The sequence below is a fragment of the Lotus japonicus genome, chromosome 5 (genome assembly GCF_012489685.1).
Source record: "Lotus japonicus ecotype B-129 chromosome 5, LjGifu_v1.2".
Classification (NCBI taxonomy): Eukaryota; Viridiplantae; Streptophyta; class Magnoliopsida; order Fabales; family Fabaceae; genus Lotus; species Lotus japonicus.
This window is the reverse complement of record NC_080045.1, coordinates 46,300,809-46,323,253: the sequence shown is the minus strand read 5'-3', so window position 1 is coordinate 46,323,253 and position 22,445 is coordinate 46,300,809. Positions and strand designations below refer to the sequence as shown.

The 22,445-nt window shown below is 35.9% G+C and overlaps 1 protein-coding gene across 1 annotated transcript; it reads right to left on the bottom strand.

The window, feature by feature from the left end:
* Nucleotides 1–9,870: 9,870 nt before the first annotated feature.
* Nucleotides 9,871–17,301, bottom strand: LOC130718689 (mitochondrial ATP-independent inner membrane protease subunit 2-like). The gene is made up of 5 exons (XM_057569314.1): nucleotides 17,079–17,301; nucleotides 14,636–14,808; nucleotides 12,003–12,186; nucleotides 10,639–10,745; nucleotides 9,871–10,544 (listed from the first exon to the last, which is right to left on the bottom strand). The coding sequence occupies exons 1-5, from the start codon at nucleotides 17,148–17,150 to the stop codon at nucleotides 10,463–10,465; spliced, it is 618 nt and encodes a 205-aa protein (XP_057425297.1). The 5' UTR covers nucleotides 17,151–17,301; the 3' UTR covers nucleotides 9,871–10,462.
* Nucleotides 17,302–22,445: the final 5,144 nt, after the last annotated feature.

The following is a 22,445-nucleotide window of genomic DNA, read 5'->3' as shown; positions in this document are numbered from 1 at the left end:
AAGGAAAATTTATTTTGCCATGGTGCCCAAAGCCAAGCTTCCATGGGGCAACCATGAGTTCCCATGTGAAACATTTTGAGAATTCATGTACAAAGAATTATTTTCCCAAGGCAAACTTAGGAAAATATGCATGGAAAACTAGTTTCCATGGGGAAAGCTCGAGTTTTAAAGAGAAGTTGTTTTGCCATGTCTTGCTCTGGTAGGGATGGCAATATGGGCTCAGCCCACCCCGCCACTGTTTTGGAGCAGGTTAGGCTGAAAAATGTAGCCCAAAAAATGTTAACCCCCCCCCCCCCCGTTTTGGCCCGCAATTTAACGGGTTGAAGGAGGGCTCGCCCGCTGGTTTCGTTTGTTTTTTTCCCCTGGTGTGGTGAGGGGTATGGTTGCAGTTGTTGGGCTGATTTTTTTTCTCTTTGTCATAAAAATTATCCTATGCCCACAACCCAAAACAAAGTGCAAGTAAGAACACTAAGAAAAATCAATGAATAATCAATAGAAAAAATTAAAACAATATAATAAATGATAGAATGAGCTAATGAGGCTACGTGGATGGTTCAGGGTTCTAATTTTCTTCTACTCTGTCTTTGTCTCATAACATGATAAGTTAAAAAACCTAATCTTACGATATGAAAAAGGAAAGCAGTTGAGGAGAAGTGAAAACGCACTATTGTCCGCTGTCATTGCGTGTTGTCGTCGTCCACTATTTGCCGTCATCGTGTACCGTCTGCCGTTATCGTTGGTGCTCCCTTCATCGAGTGTGTTTGTAAGTGTTAAAAATTCTAATGCTACTTTCACTAATCTAACATGAATAACTCTCTTTTATTTTTTATTATTTTACGAAAGGTCCATAATTTTGGGTAAACTTTTGTGCATAACTAGCATCTATACAAATAATTTTTCTTGGTGTAAATCCACTACACCGCCTCTTTGTTTCTGGAACTGTATAAATCGCATGGTACTGGCTAAGAAAGCATTCGCAACTGGATCTAGAGTTGTGGTGTCACTTTGCATTTCATTCATAATTAACTCAATTAGGCCCTGGATTTCAGCAAATTTGATTTGTGGGTTCCCCTTCTTAAAGAATTAAAGATACTTGTTTTATACTTTTATGAAAGCTGATATTGTTCGCTTCTTTCATGTGCAATTGGTCTACAGAAATAGAAAAACAGCATGGCCTTATCATATTTTAATATACAAGTATGTCTAGCCAAGAAATAACTGGCGTGCATTTCTATTTTAATATGCAAGTAACAGTATGTCTAGCCAAGAAATAATTTATTTATGTCATGACTCCACGGTTCTATATATAGTTCATACGATTTCTGGTGTATTTAAGTGGCTTTCCCTTTTGTTTTTCCATTTCTCCTTGCTCTGTTTCTCTACTATGCACCTATTTCTTGGTGTTTTGTTATTGTACTTTGTTCTTTCTTGGGCACTTCTTGTGCTTTTAATAAAATTTAGCTTATATCACTTTGTTCTTGTACCTATCTGAAGAGTTTTGTTGTTAACTTTGAAGTTATGCGTACTTGTAGGTACTGTGAAATGGAAGAACTTAATATTCCATTAGCTTTGCATGGGAAAAGTGAATATTTTAACGTTGATGATGACGATGATGATGATGATGACGATTATGATATGGATGACAATGAAGATGAAGTTCATGAACCTAGTAAGAAAAAGCCTAAAACACGATTTAGTGTTTGGAAACACGAAGTTAGAACCAACAAAAGAAGATGGAATTGATAGGGTAAAATGTGTTGAATGTGGACAAATATACAAGGGTGGTGGTAAAGCTTATGATACTTCACATTTAAATCGTCATGTTGTTAGGTGTGTGAAACTCCACCATGAAAATTTTGATCAGATTATGGAATATATGCAAGGGAAATTGAAATCAAGAAAGATTGATCCAATGGTGTCACGTGAGATGTGTGTTAGGGCAATAATAGAGCATGATTTGCTTTTTAAGTTTGTTGAGTTTAGGAGAATCAGAAATTGGATAAGGTACATGAATCCTGAAGAAGTTCATATCTCTAGGAACACTTGCAAGGGTGATGTCTTAAAAAATTTCATGATAGAGAAAGAGAAACTTAAAGGAGAAATGTCCAAGATTAATTTTAGGATATCTTTGACCTCTGATTTGTGGACATCATGTACTACGGAGGGATATATTACTTTGACTGCTCATTATGTTGACACTAATTGGAAGTTAACTAGCAAAATTCTCAACTTTTTCCATATGCCTCCTCCTCACAATGGACATGAGTTGACTAAGAAGATTCTTCATTTTTTAAGTGATTGGGGCATAGAGAAGAAGATTTTCTCTATTATTTTAGATAATGCATATGCCAATGATAAATTGCAAGGTGATTTGAAAAAACAACTTTGTCTCAAGAAGTGGCTCTTGTGTGACGGGCAATTCTTTCATGTTTGTTGTCTAGCACATATTTTAAATCTGATAGTTCAAGATGGGTTGACAGTGACTAATTCTACATTACAAAAGATTAGAGAGAGCGTCAAATGTGTGAGGGGTTCAGAAGGTAGAATGCTAAACTTCAAGAAATGCATTGAGGAGGTTGGTGGTGTTCAAACATCGGCGGGCCTGTGTCTTGATGTTTCTACTAGGTGGAACTCAACATACATGATGCTTGATCGTGCTCTTAAATATAAACGTGCATTTGAAAATTTTGGAGGGTATGAAAGAGATAATGACTCTTGTCCCACAGAAGAAGAGTGGGAAAGAGGAGCAAAAATTTCTCAAGTCTTATTGCCTTTTTATAAGACTACCACCTTGATTTCTGGAACATCATATCCTACATCCAACTTGTACTTTATGCAAGTTTGGAAGATTCAATGTGTAAGACCCAAGATTTTAGAATTAAATAAATAATTAATTTCCAACTCACGCATAGGATTCTGTGTAAGCGTGAGGGGAACTTGACTTGTGTTTAATGTTTGGATTAACGTTATGAAGAAGAAAGTTCAGGAAATGGTTAAGAATAGTTCTATAGTCGCTATAGGTTATAGCACGAGTTTCATTCACTTCTGCCTTTGGGCGAAAACGTTAGTAAAGGGCTAATCTGCTCTTAAAGCACTGTAGAAACGAATTCAAAAATAATTAGAGGAATATAAGAATTTCTCTTATTCCTTACCACGACAAGTGTTTCGACACGAAACCCTGGAATGTACGAATGATCGATTTCAATCCTCGAAAGTTTTCCGAAACTGAATCCCTGATAGCTCAAGAACCTTAAAGTAAACTGTTGATGAAGACTTTTTTCTATTCGGAGCTTCAAATGAAGATTCCACACGCGTACACCCATTTCTTTCGATGTTTCCAATCTTTCTTCAGAAGGAAGTTTTCTCATCCGACATCAACTGCAAAAAGTAACTTTTCGGGTTAAATCGATTAACACCGTTAGTGAATCGTTTGCTTAAATTCTGAGAAACCTGTTTCGAGTTCTGGAATTCTGCCGCCGGATTCTATCTTATAATTCACAGAGGAATGTGCAGGAAAAATCTGAATCACGAAATTTTCATTTTCCCGCGTTTTCCACTTCCTATAAATAGGTGAAGAATAAAAAATTCTTCACCATTCAAGCACCAAACCCGCGGCCAAGGAGGAGAGAAAGGGAGGAGAGACTTTCGCCAATTCTTGCCTGATCGTCGCACTGTTCATTGATATACGTAGGCCTCGAGGTACTGATGCTTTTCCTTACCTCTGATCGTAAATTATGTCGCTTTTCTCTATGTCTTTTTGTGCTCAAAGTTTTGAGTTTTTTGTAAAACTGTCTAAATAACTTGATTTCTCTGTCTAAACTTATTCCCTGCATGCCCATGAGCATGTTTAGCGGATTACATTTCCTGAATCTCGTCGAATCGCTGCAGAACTTCAATTCTGCTCAAAATACCCATTTTATGCTGAGGTTCCGCTTTTTGAATCAAAAACTCTCGACTGAGCTTAGCGTCAGTAGGATTAGTCGTCATAAACGTCGTTGGTATCAACCTCATCCAATTTATTTTTCGAAATTCCGATTTTGAGTTTCCGAGCTAAAAATCTTGACCAAAATACCCCTGTTCTAGTTTTCGATCCGATAATTTTTCTGAGAGTTTCCCTGGCCTAGATATCGCCTAAGAATACCTATGAATTAATATAGATCGAAGAAAAAGTTCGGAAACCCTATTTTGAGAAGTGGCCGAAACTTAGTGTTATGGTACCTTGTCCAAAAATAATTTTTGGGTTTGTATGGCCTGAGCTATAGCGTAGCTCTTTCGATTGTTGAAATTTTGGCTTTGGTTTCGTGTCATTCCGAGTTCTGTAGCTCAAGTTATGCGCGTTTTAGCAAACAAAGTTCTGTTGTCAATTCGTGCCAAAATAGGAACTCTGAAGCTTTAAAAGCTTTCTTTCCGGTTTCAATTAGTGTTATTAGATTGATTACTTCTAGTAGGTCTTGTGTTGATGATTGTGTTTCCTTGTTCTAGGTTCGCAACTTCCATGCACAACTTCTACTCACGAAGGTAAGGGTAACTCAGTTTTAAAGTGTCTTTGAGTCTTGCCTGCTTTTATCGCACTGCCTGCGTTTGAGATGAAGATGTTTATATTGATTGGCATTGGATTATGATTATTATGCTAAACTGGGAAAATGTTTTATGGAGGCTTCGGCCGAGTGAACTTATTGAGACGTGTGTCTCCGTTTTCTGAGAGGCTTCGACCGTTTATTGGTTTCTGTCATTGAACTGAGTTGATATGCAATTGAGTTACTCTGAATTGATCATTTGCTGGGCATTGTTGTTGACTGACTTGGCATATAGGCTTTGGTCCTTAAGGGCAATGAGGTGGGTGTGGTCCCGCGTGATTGTCCCGTCTTTCGAGGCGTTATAAAGTGGCAATGAGGTGGGTGTGGTCCCGCGGGATTGTCCCATCTTTCGAGATGTTCTAAAGAGGCGATGAAGTGGGTGTGGCCCCACGCGATTGTCCCGTCCGTAGTGGGGCTAAGTGGCGATGAGGTGGGGGTGGTCCCGCGTGATTGTCCCGTCTTGTGAGACGATATTGATCGATCCATTTTGGTAGAAGCATATAGTCGCATTATAGGACACTAACATTCGATGGTATTGATGTTTGATTTGATGCTATATTGTTCAATGAATCGTCATTTAACTTGATATATGATGTTAGTTTAATTATCACGTTATATGATTAAGTTCGAATAACATGTTTTCTCTTTCATATATGGTAATGGCATGGAGTTAACATTTTCTATTTGCTACTTGTTGTTTAGGCGCTTAACGCTATTAGGCGATGGAGATCCTTCCGCCGAAGCTTAGCTGCTCGAGTTGGAGATCGGGTTGTAGGCGGTGGAGTAGAGGTGTAAGAAGCAGCTTTACTTCTCTTATTGTGGACTATGTTTGAGTCTCCTTTTCTATATGAGAACTCTGTTATTAATGCTTTCGCCACTGTTAAAGTGCGCATGTTTATTCTGAACCTTACTTATGGTATTGTAAACTATTATTATTGTATATTGGGAAACAAGTTATTTAAATAAAGTTATGATGTGTTTCCAACCCTATGGTATTTAGTCATTTTCAAAAAAAGAATACCCTTGGATTTTAGGGATTGCAGAATAGTCCTTAGACTTTGTTAGGTTACTTAATGTGATTCCTCAGTTGAGAAATTTGGGCGTTATACAATGTGTCATATATGATTGTTTAAGAGATGAAGATGAAGTCATAAAAAAGATGGCTAAAAAGATGAATGAAAAGTTTTTGAAATATTGGGAAGAGTATACTGTTGTGCTTGCATTGGGAGCTGTTCTTGATCCAAGGGAGAAACTTGATACATTGAGTTATTGTTATAGTAAAGTTGAAGCTAGGGCTTCTACTTGCGAAGAAAAGATGGATTTGGTGAAGAGAAACTTGTACATGCTATTTGATAAGTATTCTAGCAAAGTGACTTCTTTGGAATCTTCTCAAACTCCAACATCTACTTCTAGGGTGTCTCAAGAATCAAAGACTTCACTTCACGACCTATCCTACGTGTTTAATGTAAGTTATATGTATTTTGAACTTGTAATGTAATTATTTAATATTATGTAATTTACTTGTTCTTCGCATGGTTTACTTATTACATATGATAGAAACTTGATAGGCAAAAGAAACAACAACGCTCTAGGATTGGAAAGTCTGAACTTGATACTTATTTGGATGAAGCAACATTGGATTTTGGTGGAGGAGGTATGGATGTGCTCAAATGGTGGAAGGATAATACGAGTCGATTTTCAAATCTATCAATAATGGCTCGTGATTTTATAAGCATTCCAATTACTACAGTGGCTTATGAATCTTCATTTAGCATTGGCTCACATGTCCTTAACAAGTATAGAAATCGACATTTATCAAATAAATGTGGAAGCTTTGATATGTACTCGCAATTGCTTGCTTGGTTTTGCTGGTGAAGGTAACCTATCTAATTTGAATATAATTATTTGGCTTAGTTTATTATTTTTATATAAGTTTTTAAATTTTATTTATTTTTGTAATTTTAATTTCTAGATGGTGATGATGGTGATCATGATGGAAGAGTGGAACCACCCAAGGCGACGACATTCAATCCTAATGATGTGGAAGATAATGAATGATTTTCTCATAGTTTAGATTGTTGAATGTGGTTGTTTGTGAACTTTGTACTTTTTGGCTTGTACTTTATGGATGGGGTGTGGAGTGGAGTTAAGTCATGGAGACATGAATTATGATTTGTGTTGTCCGTTTTGTATCTTTTGGTTTGTACTTTGTGAACTATGGTGTGTGGAGTCATGTCATGGAAGCGAGGACTATAATTTGTTAACTTTAATTTATGATGATGGTTGGATTTGGGATATTAAATATGGATGATATTAAAACTTTGACAAGTTCTTATTCTTTGTTGGTGTGTCAATATGTATCCTTGACTTGAATTGTTTTTAAATACATTTTTTCCCAGGTTCTAATCTTTGCATTCTATGTTATTGCTTTGTTGGTGAGCATAGTTGTGCCTATGCTCTATATACATTCTTTCTTTTTGCAGGTTTTTATTATTTGCATTCTTTTTTATATATTTATAGTTGTATCTATTCAATTGTCAAAAAGATTTTTTTATTCTTTGTTACACTGTTATTATTTGCATTCTCTCCTATTATTTAGAAAAAACAAAACACAACAATTATTTAAGATTTTTCTACTAAAATGATTGCTTTTTGTTTCCTTAACATAGTGGCCCATGGGCTGGCCCGCGAGCCCGCCCTTTGTCATCCCTATGCTCTGGTGCCCAAAACCGAGCAACCATGGGGCAGCCATGAGTTCCCATTTGAAAAGTTGTGAATTCTTGCACCAAAAATGATTTTCTCAAGGTAAACTTAGGCAAATATGAATGGAAAACGAGTTTCCAGGAGCAAAGCTCGAGTTTCACATAAAAGTTCATTTGCTATGCCATGCCTTGGTGCCCAAAACCGAGCTTCCATGGGTGGGGGGGGGCAACCATGAGTTCCGTGTGAAAAGTTGAGAATTCTTGCACTAAGAATGATTTTCCCAAAGGAAAACCTAGGCAAATATGCATGGAAAATGAGTTTCCATGGGCAATGCTCGAGTTGTAAGGAAAAGTTGCTTTTTCATGCAATGTCATTGTGCCAAAATTCGAGCTTCCATGGGGCAACCATGAGTTCCCATGTGAAAAGTTGAGAATTCATGCACCAAGAATTATTTTCTCAAGGATAACCTAGGCAAATATGCATGGAAAAGCGAGTTTCCATGAGCAAAGCTCGAGTTGTATGGAAAAGTTGCTTTTCCATACCATGTCATTGTGTCCAAATTCGAGCTTCCATGGGGCAACCATGAGTTCCCATGTGAAAAGTTGTGAATTCATGCATCAAGAATGATTTTCCCAAGGTACACTTAGGCAAATATGAAAGGAAAACGAGTTTCCATGGGCAAAGCTCGATTTCACAGAAAAATTCCTTTGCCATGCCATGCAATGATGCCCAAAATCGAGCTTCCACGAGTGGCAACCATGAGTTCCATGTGAAACGTTGAGAATTCATGGACCAAGAATGATTTTCCCTAGGAAAACACAGGTAAATATGCATGGAAAAAAGTTTTCATGGGCAAAGCTCGAGTTGCAAGGAAAAGTTACTTTTCCATGCCATGCCACTGTGCACAAGTTCGAGCTTCCATGGGGCAATCATGAGTTCCGATGTGAAAATTTAAGAATTCATGCACCAAGAATGATTTTTCCAAGGAAAACCTAGACAAATATGCATGGAAAACGAGTTTCCATGGGTAAAGCTCGAGTTGCAAGGAAAAGTTGCTTTGCCATGGGGTCAACTTTGGTTTCTACATGTCACTGGATTCAGTCAAAAAATCATATAAAATACTCTCGGTGTACATATCCAATGAATCTTTGGTGGAAATTTTTAAAATATGCTCCTTGACGTGCACCTAAAGTTCCATGGCAAATGAGTTATCCCAAGATATTTTCTTGCTAGATTTACCTTTATAATGTATTTGGCTTTATAAATATATATAATTATCTATTTTAGATGTTAACTTTATAATAGGTGAATTTGGTAATTTATTTTTCAACCCACATGTCACCCTGAAATGACATCTTATGTGTAATTTAAAATCCTAACCACATGGGTAGTCATGTCGAGTTAAAATCTCATTTTTGTTATTCCTTTAACCATTTGCTTCCCATTTCGCATCATTTCTACAATTACCCTAATTTGACTCTCTTCAAATGCACAATTTGTGCACACACTCATTGTGTGGAGGGCTATGTAAATTTGTGTGGACTGGTTACGACGGCGCGCCCTAAGGTTGGTGCCACTGCCCTTTTCTCAAGATCTGAGATCGCAACATGAGCAGGAGGAAGACAGACTTGGAGAGTTAGAGTAAAGACGCACTTCGTCCTCATGCTTTGGACTCGGCGTCTTGCAGCCATATGGACTGGTTAGGGCATCACGTCCTAAAGTTGGCACCACGCCCCTTGCTTGGAGGGACTATAGGTCGCTTGACGGCACCTTGTTAGGGACTAGGGTGATCTGTTAAAGTCTGGGTCGGACCTGACTTATGACCCATTAAGCTATTGTAAGGCTCATTTTGTAATAGGATTAGGGTTAAGGTAATTGCCCCTCTATAAAAGGCAAGACATATTCATAATAAATCAGGTTCTCTCTTCAGCTTAAAAATGGCTACACAAAACCCTAGATCTAGGATATACAAGTCCATGAAAGAACAATGTGGTTGTTTCATACTGTAGAGCTGTGCATAGTTGGTCTCTTTGGAAATCTCGCGTGTGTAGATGAGATATGTTATTGTGATTAAATTTTTCTAAGCTTGTAACTAAGATGGGTGTGCAGACCATGGGGAGTGATTTTTTTCACACTTTGGAAATCAGACCGGACCAAACGTCCGACTGATTGGATGAGGAATTGATCATGTCACTAATTCATTTGAAGAAAAAAAAAATGATAGGTCTCAAAATCAATCAAAATCCGGTACTATTGAACCGGCCAAAACCGGTTTGGACAGTCAATTTTTTAAAAAATTCTAAATAATTTATAAAAAATATGTTATTCGAATCAGATTCAAACCAACTGAGCAATTGAACTAAACTCGGTTTTAAAACCTGTTTTGAACCACATATTTTTAATTGACGTAACATCATTTCATTTGGTGGGATAGAAATGAGATCAATTTGAGAACAAAGGATCTAAATCTTATTTCAACACCTCTTAAGCAGTCCATTTGACCGGTGAATGCATTATGATTATGTCATTCACCAAAAATTAAAATAATGGAAAGAAATAAGACGAGGGAGGGAACATAAATAAATTGAAATTTGAGTAAAAACAAGGTACATTTTTATTTCATTCCACGAAGTTTGACTTAAACGTTCTTCTCAATAAAACTCACTCTAGTATGACTAATGGAAAGAAATGTCAAGGATAATTTATCACCATGAGAAACTCCCAAGAGATGGCGAACACTTGGGAACGTGAGCCCAGTGGCACGGCATCACGTCTTTTTCTTGGATCATTGATCAAAGAACAAAACGAAAATAACTGGAACCATAATTTCTGACAATGTAGCCTTCTATATGATCCCCCATTAAACAGAGACCAAAAATGGTCACCTGTGTTTAGAGCGAAACGACTTACACAAATAGACCAAGAGGCAGAATAGTCCTTGGCTAGAACTTCAGCTTACAACCATGTTGAACTCAGCTTTAGAATAGGTTGCTTCAAATTTTCGGATCGGAAAGAAGAACCAATTGTCTAATGCTAATGAAATCCACATAACACAGCCATCCCATTGCAACAACTTAAAAAATCATATATTTTATTCTTCATCCGTGCTTGAAGGAAAATCCACATGAAGAAACAAGGCATACGCAAAACAAACAAGTTAGTTCTTCCTGGGGAGAGAGGTTTTAGGCTTTGTGATTCTTTGCCATCTCATCAACATCAAGTTCCACTTCCAACACTGGTGAATCCTTTGGCATGCTGTAATGACTGCCAATGGAGTAGAATATATCAATAAAAACAATAAATAAAAAAATCCATCCACGTTTGTGCGTAATAAATTAGCCTCAGAAATCTAGGTCACCTGTTCTGTACTCGACCATGGTCTACTGCGTTACGCAGGCAGTAAATGACTCTGCCCACAATGTCTGTCATCTGAACCGGACCAAACGTTCGACTATCATTTGCTTCCTGCCATTTGGGTTGGAAGCATTAAACAAAATTATTCCTTGTTCTACAAGCAATCAAGGAGTTGAAAGCACTACAAAAATATAACACCAGATTCTACGAGCATTTGTGGAAACAATCACTTCAAGGCTAAGAGGTACCAGTTACTTAGAAAATTTCAAAGCTGTAAACCACTAAAGAGATATCAAGGAAAAAGGACTTAAAATATCATCCAAAATGAATTACATTCTCTGTTGTTGGTTCCTAGTTCCTACTTATAAGTCACTTTTAACTAATTCACACAGATTACGAAAATTAGTTAAGATTAGTTATTACTTGGTCTCAAATTAAAATTGTTAATTTTCCTAAGTTAGCCTTTATTGAAAAACTAAGAATTTATTGGTAAGGGTCAGATAATTGAATATAGCGCATTAAATGTTAAGGGGTAAAATTGAAAAAAAAAAACTATTTAATGTTTCATTGATTTTTAAAGTGGCTTATATTTAGAGACATGAAAAGCTTAAGATATGTGACTTATAAATTGGATCAGATGGAGTAGTAAAATCTAGACACAAAAATCATTAGAAGAAGAGTTATTATATCTATTACATTGAAGACGCTATTCTGGTACTACAAACAAAGTGATAACAGGTTATGAAAGAACCAAAATATGAGTTATCCACTTGAGGAACCAAAGTCACAAGCATCTATAGACCATCAGCAGTATCATATTCATAAGCCGAATTCTAAAAGCTGCTAGAGTGAATTTCCATGCCAAGCTAGGGTCTATTTCATTTTTCTGTCTTGAAACGGGGGGTTTAATGGCAACTGAAGTCCAGATTTTGTCAATAGTGTCGGGATCTATTGACACAAGTTAAGAATTGGCTCACACAATCTAAAAAGTAAAAACTCATTACAAATGAACATGTAAACCTTAAATACTTGCATATCAGTGATAATTAATTGCTTGACTACATGATATTTTAATCTAAACTTTATATTTCGACCGGTTGTTAATGGAAGATGGCAGAAAGCCAAAAACAGGCCATATTTGACCACACTGAGGACAGATGGTGGATTGTGGCGGATGGCGGCTTGCTGGAATTCCGCCATGGCACCGCTATGGCCGATATTTGACAACACTGATTTTGTCATGTATACAATCAGTGTTTCAAATTATGAGACATTCATAGTGATCCACTTAAAGATAGCACAATGATAATAGTAAACAATCCATGTAAATCTTATGATTAGTTTATGAAAATAGTAAGTCATCCATACCTTGGGTTTGAACTTTTCATTTTCAGCAACTACCCAGCACTGATCCTTCTCAAGAACAAATGGTTCGTCCTTTTCGTCAGTAGAAGCCATTTCATAACCCTCAACTGCAGCTAATCTTCTAACTAAGTAGTTATCTGGTTTCCAAGGGTCCTTCAAGACCACAACATCTCCTACAAAAACACGCCTGTCAAAGAAACATGTCTATCACTAACAAAAAAGTGGAGATGGGAATACAATAAATAATGAGATCCAGATGAAATGTCAATTGCCACTCAATCACTTATTAACTTTTGTAGAATGCTAAAGAATAACAACAAAAAGGAGCAAGATCTAATTTCCAAATTTTTAAGTTGACACAGTAAGTTGGCAATCTTTTTGCGGGGGGAACAATCATGCTTAGACCATCCATAAGCTTCAAGGTCAACCTCTAAATAATTTCAAAAAGTAGATTCTCTATCAAAAAGGGGGAAAACCTACAGAAGCACTGCACATGATGAGAATGAAGTTTGTCACACCGTTATCTGCTAAAACCAAACAAGTCTCTGGAAATGATCTTGAGGAGTGCTACCAACATACTCTTTTTAGGACACACTCCAACACACTCATTGTGATTGGTTTATTGTTTGAAAAGTCAATACATTTCGCTCCTAAAAAAATGTTTTAACTTTTTTAAAAAATAAATCAATCATTATGAGTGTGTTGGAGTGTGTCCTTAAGTCCATTTAAGGAGTGTGTTGCTAGCATTTCTCAATGATCTTTACCACATTCAATGTATAACATGTCACAGAATCACAGATAAGAACCAGCTAAGAATTTCAAATTCAACTGACAAATCCTGGTAAACTAGCACTCGGTTTAAGTCACAGTAGCAGTCTCTTAAAATGAAAGAATTTTAATAAGCTTTACAAAGAGTCAAATTCATAGTTAATTACTAGTGAAATAGTCAAATCGGTAATGTCGTTCATACTGTTACGACAAAAAGGTAGACAGCCAGCCATAAACTGTAGACAATGGAGTATAGAAGCAATTATGATGATATATTTTCCAACCACTCAAGAATGATTCTGTGAACAGAAACAGCCACTCTGAGGAACTAATCTACATGTCTCACTTATCAAGAAGAAACCATTATCTGAACAGGACCAGAATCAACATTTAAGAGTTCCTCATAATATCCACTTACTAAAGAGAGTGGCCTCGTACACATGGCTCAAAATATTCTAGGGTCCAGGAAGGGTTAGATGTACGCAATTTTAATTCTAACCATATGAGCAGAAAGGGTGTTTCCACAACTAGCACCTAACCTATAGGCTACAAGGAAGCAATCTTACAGTTGCACCACCTACCAAGACTCACCCTTGTGTGTTATTGATTACAACAACAACAACAACAAACAAAACCTTCTGCTAGATGAGAATCTGTCATACTTTTTATCATGGGAGCTACCTCAACTTCTCTAATGATTTCATTTCTAGCCTAATAACTTCTTGTGTGATTACTAATCATAACATTTTCATCTCTGTATCACTGACCTTACCACAAAACATAATTAGCAAAATATAATGGAAATGGAAAAAGTTCAAACCAAGAATTACCACATCACAAGGAAGGGATGGAATCAATATCTACAAATTTTTCATGAGTAATCAGGATTATAACAAAGATTGAAAAATTTGGATGACAAAGTAAAAGCTTTCATGAAGCATAAAAATGAACTGCTATAGCATGTAAAACTTGAGCAAAAGCATTCATGGAGCATAAAAAATGAACTTCTATAGCATGTAAAACTTGAGATAATAAACTGAAAACGTCACACTTTCAGGCATAACTTAAGTCATTAAAAAATCATAAAACATTTATAACCAATGAAGCACAGACAGACACAAATACATCAAATTCTAAAATCTGTGCAACATGGACACGGGAAAAGATTCACAATTCTTACTATCATATATATAAGCTTCGAGATTTACCATATCTTCATATACTTTAAATGTTCAAAAATGAAATACAAAATTGGCGCAAATGCAGTTAAATTATGTCAAAAGCACCCTTGCATAACTTTTTTATCAACACTGCTATCTGGTACGATTAAAGTATTAACGAAACACACTGCTATGAGGTTTACATGCTATTCGAAGTTGTCTAGACAAAGTGGGTAGCAGAAACCAAACAAATAGATGGTTAGATAGTGACAGCAAACCACAAGGAGTAACAAAAAATTTATAACGAGAAAATGGCTGTCATCATAACACACATATTTCAAGTAGTTATATAGAGAAAATATTGACATGTGTAAAGATCTCCTCTTCAAGTGTACACTCCGTTCCACTTTAAGAGTCTGCTAAGGCAAATATATGATGGGTAAGTAGTAAAAAATATCAGTCTATCTCAAAACACATAACAAAGAAAACAAGTGACAAAAAGAATTTCCAAACAAGGTTTACATAGCCATCCAAGAAGGGTTGATAACACAAACAGGAGAGTCTTAAAGAGTACATAAAAGCAAGTAGAAGTTTTTGAATAAAGCATCTTTGTTGTATCTCTAGCTTTAGCAGGCCCATAAAAAAAACTTGCAAAGAAGTCAATAGATTTGCGCATGAGTGTGCGTTATATTAGATAAATATGATTACGTTGGATCTGCATTTGGTAATTTCCGAACAAGAAGAGTGGCTACTTTTCCAGCAATAGTAGGGGCCATCTCCTCTCCTTGATTCCAGTGCAAGTAGGTCAACTTTCCTTGAAAGAAGTTCTTCCAAACAAGATCACGTACCTCTCCTTCTCCAATTTGACCTCGTTTGTAGTTCTGTTCGCATTACAAAATTGAATCAGTCAGAAAACACTTCAAAAGAGGGGCTTTGAAGTGCTTACAATGTGATACACATGAAAAATAGTACTACAGGAAAACAGGTAAAGCATGCACTGGCACAGTTGTGCAACTTATACTATAGATCCCATTGCTAAGTTGATAACTTCAGCATTACACATATCCAATTGTCTTAAATTGAGGGTCTACATTAAAGCTTACTCAAAGGTAGGCCTTAAGGAGCTATCCCACCTTCTATGTTCAAGCTCAAATATGCTCTCCACACATTTATGTGTCAAATACTCAAATGTCCCCTCAAATAATCATCTTAACTTCAAACAGTAGAAACTCAACGAACATAATGAAAAACGAGAAAATAGAGAATACATTTCCATAGGACTCAGAATAATTTTTATCTTGTGATGCAAGACATTGACCTAATACTCCTAAGTTAAAATTATGTGTCAAATACAATTGAAGTATAACTAGAACTGTCAAGCTCATCACAGTAACACTTCAAGTTCTAAGGCAATAGTAATCCTAATAATCTAACATATCTCAAGGAACCAATTGCTTTTCTATTTAATATATGTCCAACAAAAGAAGAGAAAGAGAAAGCCCACAATCAAAACACTATGACCTCAAGAGCACAAGATTAAAGGACGAAATGATTAACAAAAAATTAAGAAATAAAATTAAAATAACAGGTGTTTGAAATGTTATGACCTCTGATCCAAGGCTGCTAAGACATACAGTTAGTCAGTTAGACATATCCACTTCGCTAACAATAAATATAAATATATTCAAAGGGATACTAGAGAATGAAAAATTCTCAGATTTAATATCTGAACCACCATTCCAATGCCATGAGAACTCCAAATATGATCATAGACTATTTCAAGCTACAACTCAGCTCTTGATTTGATGACAAGCTTCATAGGGTTTTAAATAACTACATTTAGCAATATCTTATCCCCATATTTAGAAAACCTACAAGCTATAGTGCCTATTGACTAAATTTAGTAAGGTTGCATGTTGAGCAAGAACTTTTGTACCAAGAGCAACAATCTCAATGAAAATAAATAAAGAAGACCTATTATCAAACTTCTATGAGGTGTTAGTGAATATTTTAGTTCGTAATGTAATTCTTCCAGTGTTGCCAAATATCCACCATGGCCCATTCTCATGGCGAAATACTAGCAAGCCGCCATGGCCGACATTCCGCCATAATCTGCCAAACTCCGCCATCTGCCACCGTCTTTGTCAAATATGGCTTGTTTTTGGCTTTCCGCCATTAAAAACACTGAATTCTTCTATGCCAGCTGTATCTACAGCTGTTATTCTCTGTTAGAGGAGGTCACTATTAGTTCCTAGTCGAATAGTTAGTTGCTTAGCTAGTTAGCATATCCTCTCTTGTAAGCTGATTACTTTGCTCTTTTATATAAGAGCACTTCTTTGAAAATTACATAATTTTATTATCATCATTGCTATTTGAATACTTCAAAGTGAAACAGTTTAAAATTTACTCGTGACATTTAGGTTTGTATTACAATCACAAAAAATTATCACCCGTGAAATGTACTCTAATCTTCGAGATGAGAGATTCAATCATCCAGTATAAAAATGTCCATACAAACTCGCATATGGGATACAAGAGCCAATCTATGCTAAATAAAGTATTAAGCTTTTCTCCCAAAAGACATACAAAAATAACCCATCCCAGCATTCTCCAACAAGAACATCGAGCATGATCTGCACGACTATGCCTAAAACGAAACTATACCAAATACTCTACGCAGATCATCAAAACATTCGACAACCAAGCAAATTCCAATCTTGCTTCCAATTTCCTCATTATAAAACCCAGATATTTCAAATTGAATCCAACCCAGAAATCGAATTCCTCCACCGAATAAAATAAGCACATCTGAGTGTACTTATTTAAACACACAAAAATGCCTTCTTTTTTAGCTGGGATAGTATAAATTCCACACCTACTTATGCTTAAGAATTAAAAACCCCACCCCAGCAACAAAATGTAAATGATTACCATTCACAATTATCAGCAAATTCAAACCAGATAACAAATCACACAAAACACGAGTGTATCAACATGAAGAAATGGGAGCTGAATAAAATCGAAAATTACCCAAATTTCTTCAATCAGAGAAACTTGCCCAGAAATGAAAATTGAAAATTGAAAATTGAATAAAAAAAAAAGAGGGTTGGATTGGAGGGTGAAAAGGAAAAGCAAAGGAAGAGAAACCGACCTTCCAGCTGAGAGAGACGGAGTATTCAAGCTTGTAGCCAATGTACCGGAACCATGTTGATAGCGAAACCATTGCAGGGTGCAGAGAAAGAAAGAAAGAGAGCAATACAGTACAGTCGTGTCTGCACAGAAACCCCACACCCTTAAACCCCCACAAAATGTTGTTCTCCTCGCTCTGTTTTTGCTCCCGATTCTTGTGAGGGCTTTTGTGATTTGTGGAAACAAGTTTCTTCCTTATTAATGAAAATGTAAAAATAAATAAATTGGTGTGTAATAAAAATGCTGAAAAATGTAGGTATATTTTCATTATAGACAATATTTATTAGTTTTGAAGTTAAAATATGTTTTTGGACCTTTATTTGGAATGAGTTCAGAATTTGGTCCTCTCACGATAAAGTTGCAATTTCGTCTCTACGATTACATACAGAGTTGTTTGATATTAGTTCTCGCATCATAATGAGATGTTTGTGTGTCCAATGAGATGTGATGTGACATGGAACATGTGTATAAGTGAGCTTATACGCCATCTACGTGTTTTTAAGTCACTTACACTTCACATAATTAAAACCCTTAATCCCCTAATTCACATTCTCAAACTTAAACTAACCTAAATCTTTCTCTAATTCATTTTAGTTTTCAATTTTAGGCTTTCATCTCTTAATGTGTAAGTGTGTCATGAATGGTAACATTGTTCAGATTATGGGTGTCATCGGTGGCGGACCTTAAGGTTGACATAGGGGAGCTGTAGCTCCCCCTCAAATTTGGCAAAAAAAAATTTTAGTATATAGGATATATATTATAGTGTATAAAATCATATATATAATATCTAACAAGTGTAAGTTGCAGTGGTAAAAAATTGTTGTTAAATTATATGTTGAGTCTTTGATCCTTAGAAGCCCCATTTTTGAAAATATATTTAACTTTCACCACACACGGGTTAAAATTGTGAGAGTAATTTAATACACACACAAAAAAATTAAAACTAATAAAACTTATGTCAATGTCACCGACTCAAGTACCAAATTCTTTATAAAAAACGTCATAGACTCATAGTACCAGAAAAAGGAGAAAAAGTAGGAGACTTACCCAACAAGGGCAAGTTTATAAAAAAAATAAAATACTAATATTTTAGTACTTTCTGAATACAATTGGCAAAAGCTCACTTTAACTTTACTTTTTGGATTTGCACTTTTAAAACTTCATCTTTCTCACTTCTCACGGCTCATAGTCATTAGCTCAAGACTTTGATTATGCTACTTTATGTAAGGAAATTCAGTTATTTCATTATGGTTAGCAACACTTTATGTGAATTGGATTTTAGTATATGATATCAATATATAAATTAAAATACTTATGTACTTAGACTAAATGACTTTTGATTCACTATGAAATACTTTTTTCCTGTTAACAAAATATTTCAAAATTTATATATTTAAATTTATTTGAGCTCCCCCAGTAATTTTGTTGAAGTTCCGCCACTGAGTACATACCTCCGGCATATGGACATTCAAAACTTAGTTAGTTGTTTGTAATCGTTACGGCTCAACAGACAAACTACCATGAAAAAATGTACATCATATACCCGCAGTGGCGGACCTTAAGGTTGACATAGGGGAGCTGTAGCTCCCCCTCAAATTTGGCCAAAATTTTTTTTAGTATATAGGATATATATTATAGTGTATAAAATCATATATATAATATCTAACAAGTGTAAGTTGCAGTGGTAAAAAGTTGTTGTTAAATTATATGTTGAGTCTTTGATCCTTAGAAGCCCCATTTTTGAAAATATATTTAACTTTCACCACACACGGGTTAAAATTGTGAGAGTAATTTAATACACACAAAAAAAAATTAAAACTAATAAAACTTATGTCAATGTCACCGACTCAAGTACCAAATTCTTTAAAAAAAACGTCATAGACTCATAGTACCAGAAAAATGAGAAAAGGTAGGAGACTCACCCAACAAGGGAAAGTTTATAAAAAAAATAAAATACTAATATTTTAGTACTTTCTGAATACAATTGGCAAAAGCTCACTTTAACTTTACTTTTTGGATTTGCACTTTTAAAACTTCATCTTTCTCACTTCTCACGGCTCATAGTCATTGGCTCAAGACTTTGATTATGCTACTTTATGTAAGGAAATTCAGTTATTTCATTATGGTTAGCAACACTTTATGTGATTTGGATTTTAGTATATGATATCAATATATAAATTAAAATACTTATGTTCTTAGACTAAATGACTTTTGATTCACTATGAAATACTTTTTTCCTGTTAACAAAATATTTCGAAATTTATATATTTAAATTTATTTGAGCTCCCCCAGTAATTTTGTTGAAGTTCCGCCACTGGGTGTCATTGTTGTTGTGGGATGCCTTTAACTTTGGTTTTCACCATTTCGGGTATTTTATGCAAGAGGCTTACTTGCATTACAGTCGAGGTGAGGTTCTTGTTGTTCATGCATTGGATATAGATAGGTGGCCCTTTTTTGTGTGAGCTAGGTAAATGGCCTAGGTTGTACGGGGAAGTAGGGTTGTCCATAGGTCGGGTTCAGTCGGATTTGGGACTAACCTTCGGTTTTGGTCGGGTGAAAACCACAAAATCACCAGAACCACCACCGTCCGAACACACCCTTCGGGTAGCTTGGGTTCGAATTCTACAGATCACAAATTTATCAGTTCGGATTTGTCGGTTTGTTAAGGAGAAGGAAATTAAAGAAAAACAAGAGGATGAGGAAAAATAATGTAGAAACCAAGACTAAATCTTAACATAAATAATTTTTCATTACAAAGCTTTAATTCAAATATATAATAACATCCAAATACAATCAGATCTGGAAAAATCTCAACAAAAATTAAAAATCTCCAGCATAAACCATGGAGGATGGCAGTGAACACGTTGATGAGGTGAGAAGTGCCATTGTCAACGAGATCTGAGGTGAAGAACGAGATCTGAGGCGAAGAACAACATATTAGAACATGCGACAATGGTTTCCTTTAGTTTGAGACAAGAGAAGAGGCGGCGTGAATCATGTTTTTTGGTGTGAATCTTGGAAGATGTTACATCGGAGAACGAGGATTGTGGTTGTTGTTGAGAGGTTGGGATTTGAAGCGGAAGAAGAAAAGGTCGGCGGCGCCAGAAGCTTGGAGAGCGGAGGAGGTGAGGAAATCGAGGGAGAGGAAGTGGTTGTCGAAAGATGAGCGTGGTGAGGATGAGACTTGATTGTGAGCCTCCAGCGTCGCGAGAGAAGGCAGACAGTGGTGGGTGGTGGGTGGTGGGTGGCGGTTGTTGGCTTCTTGCTAGGGTTGAGTTTAGAGGTTGAGGGTTAAGGGAGGTTATATGTGGTATGGACGAGACTAGGGTTGGGTGGGGTATTGGGCTGGACCATAAGTTTTTTTTCTTCCTTATACCTGATTCGTTCAGTTAAGAGTCCAAACTGAAATCGACCGGTCGAACCTATATGAACCCTAAAAATAAACCAGTTAGACCCGCTACCGAACCAAATTGAATTGTTTGCGAAACAAATGGCAGTTTGCTCGGGTCCGATTTAGTTCGGGTGGCTTTGGACAACCCTACAGGGAAGTTCAAAATATCGTGGAGAGTGAATAAGGAAGTTGCTGAGAACAAGTTTGTTTAGTGTTAATGATGTTATGGTATTGGACTATTGACTACATATGCCTCATATAACAGGTGTGAAGTTTCTATCTTTTGTGGAAAATCAAGTTAAGTCCACAATGCTCCTACTAGATTCCTTTACCAGCCCCACACATAGAAGAAAGTGTAACCCAAAGTGAAAGCTTGAGTTATGATTTTGATAGCAAGGGAGGGCGTTAAAAAAAATAGAAGGCCAGAGGTAATACATGACAATGGACAACATCTTAACCAACGATATCTTTCTGACTTTCTCTACAAAGGACAATTGCATTAAAGAGAACAAGAGGTACATAAGAATCACCATTACATTTTAACCTTCCTTATACCAAAACTTTTGTATAGATAATTGATTTTCAGAAAAACAAATGCCTAAGGTCCCAACCCAACCCTATCACCACCTTCTTCAAAATTTCAATATCAAGCTTTCTTTGAAGAACATTGATCTTTATGTTCATTCCTTTCCACCGTTGTCAGGATTTCACATGAATTCAAATTCTTCTTCCTCATGTTACTCAATATACGCGGGCTCCTCTCAACCCACTAGAAAAATTGCACAATTTTGCTCTTTGCATAAAAAACAAAAACAACATTTCAATATCAAGTTTAACAAACAAAACAAGAACGAGAGTTAGAATGAAAAGTCATATTAGAAGTTAGAAGGAGAAGTTGTAAGCTTTACATCCTAGTTTCTACTACTCAAGAACCTTCTCTCAAAATTCTTTGTTCTCGTCCATGTCAGAATGATGACCCTCTCGCCAAAAGCACATTCTCTTAATCGCAAAATGGAAGAAGCTAGAAGATGAAGTCTTGGACAATGATTGTCACTTCATGGGGATACATATGCAAAAAGAAAGGGACAAAAATGGAAGAAAGGGGTGATAGAAGTTATTTCATATTTATGTGGGGCTCTCCTACTACCTCCTCCCATAAAGTGATGACGAATTACCTAAATCTACATCTCCTACAAACCCGTTTATAAGAAGTTTTTAAACTTTTTGATTACATAGACGTTGTGTCGTTAATTAATTCCCTAAAATTCATTTACTATTTAGTATAATTTATTGATACTTTTTTACTCTATTTATTTCACTTTATTTTCATAAACATTTTCTTTTGTAAATGAGGACAATATGGGTCTGTTTGTTTGCAAAACAGTTTTCAGTTTTTAAAATCTGATAACATGTTTGTTACGACTTGCTTTCAAAAACTGTTTTTGAAAACAGTTCTCATTTTCAGTTTTTAAAACTAAGAAACCGAAATAGCTAAAAGATGTTTTCAGTTTCAGTTTTTAGTTTTTAGATATCAGTTTTCTAAATGTTGGAAAACTTGTCATTCAAACTGTTTTCTTCTTCTGAAAACTGTTTTTAAAAATTGTTTATGAAAATTGTTTTAAAAACTGAAAACTAAAACTGCAATCAAACTGGCCCAATATATACATATATCATAGTATAATATGACAGAGTGATGGAGTCATGGTAGTAATAATCTAGTGTGACCTCGAGAGTTACTCGCCCTAAGTACATCATGTCATGAGTACACCATACAAACAAAGTAGACATAGAGTCATCAAATAGGTAGAAAAGTCACAACCACGATCAATACATGAAATATTAACATCATAATCTTTCTGAAACTGAAAAAAGGAAAATTTCCGATGAGATGTTCGTCGGAGAATATGGTGACAGACGATGGTGGTTCTTGCAGGAGAT

What these genes read in the sequence shown, in the direction of transcription:
- LOC130718689 (XM_057569314.1), bottom strand. Translation starts at nt 17,150, where the DNA reads ATGGTTTCGCTATCAACATGGTTCCGGTACATTGGCTACAAGCTTGAA. An exon ending in TTACCAAATGCAGATCCAAC is followed by an intron (nt 12,187 to 14,635) that starts GTAATCATATTT and finishes TTTCTTTGACAG; the next exon opens with GCGTGTTTTTGTAGGAGATG. An exon ending in CATGGTCGAGTACAGAACAG is followed by an intron (nt 10,545 to 10,638) that starts GTGACCTAGATT and finishes CTCCATTGGCAG; the next exon opens with TCATTACAGCATGCCAAAGG.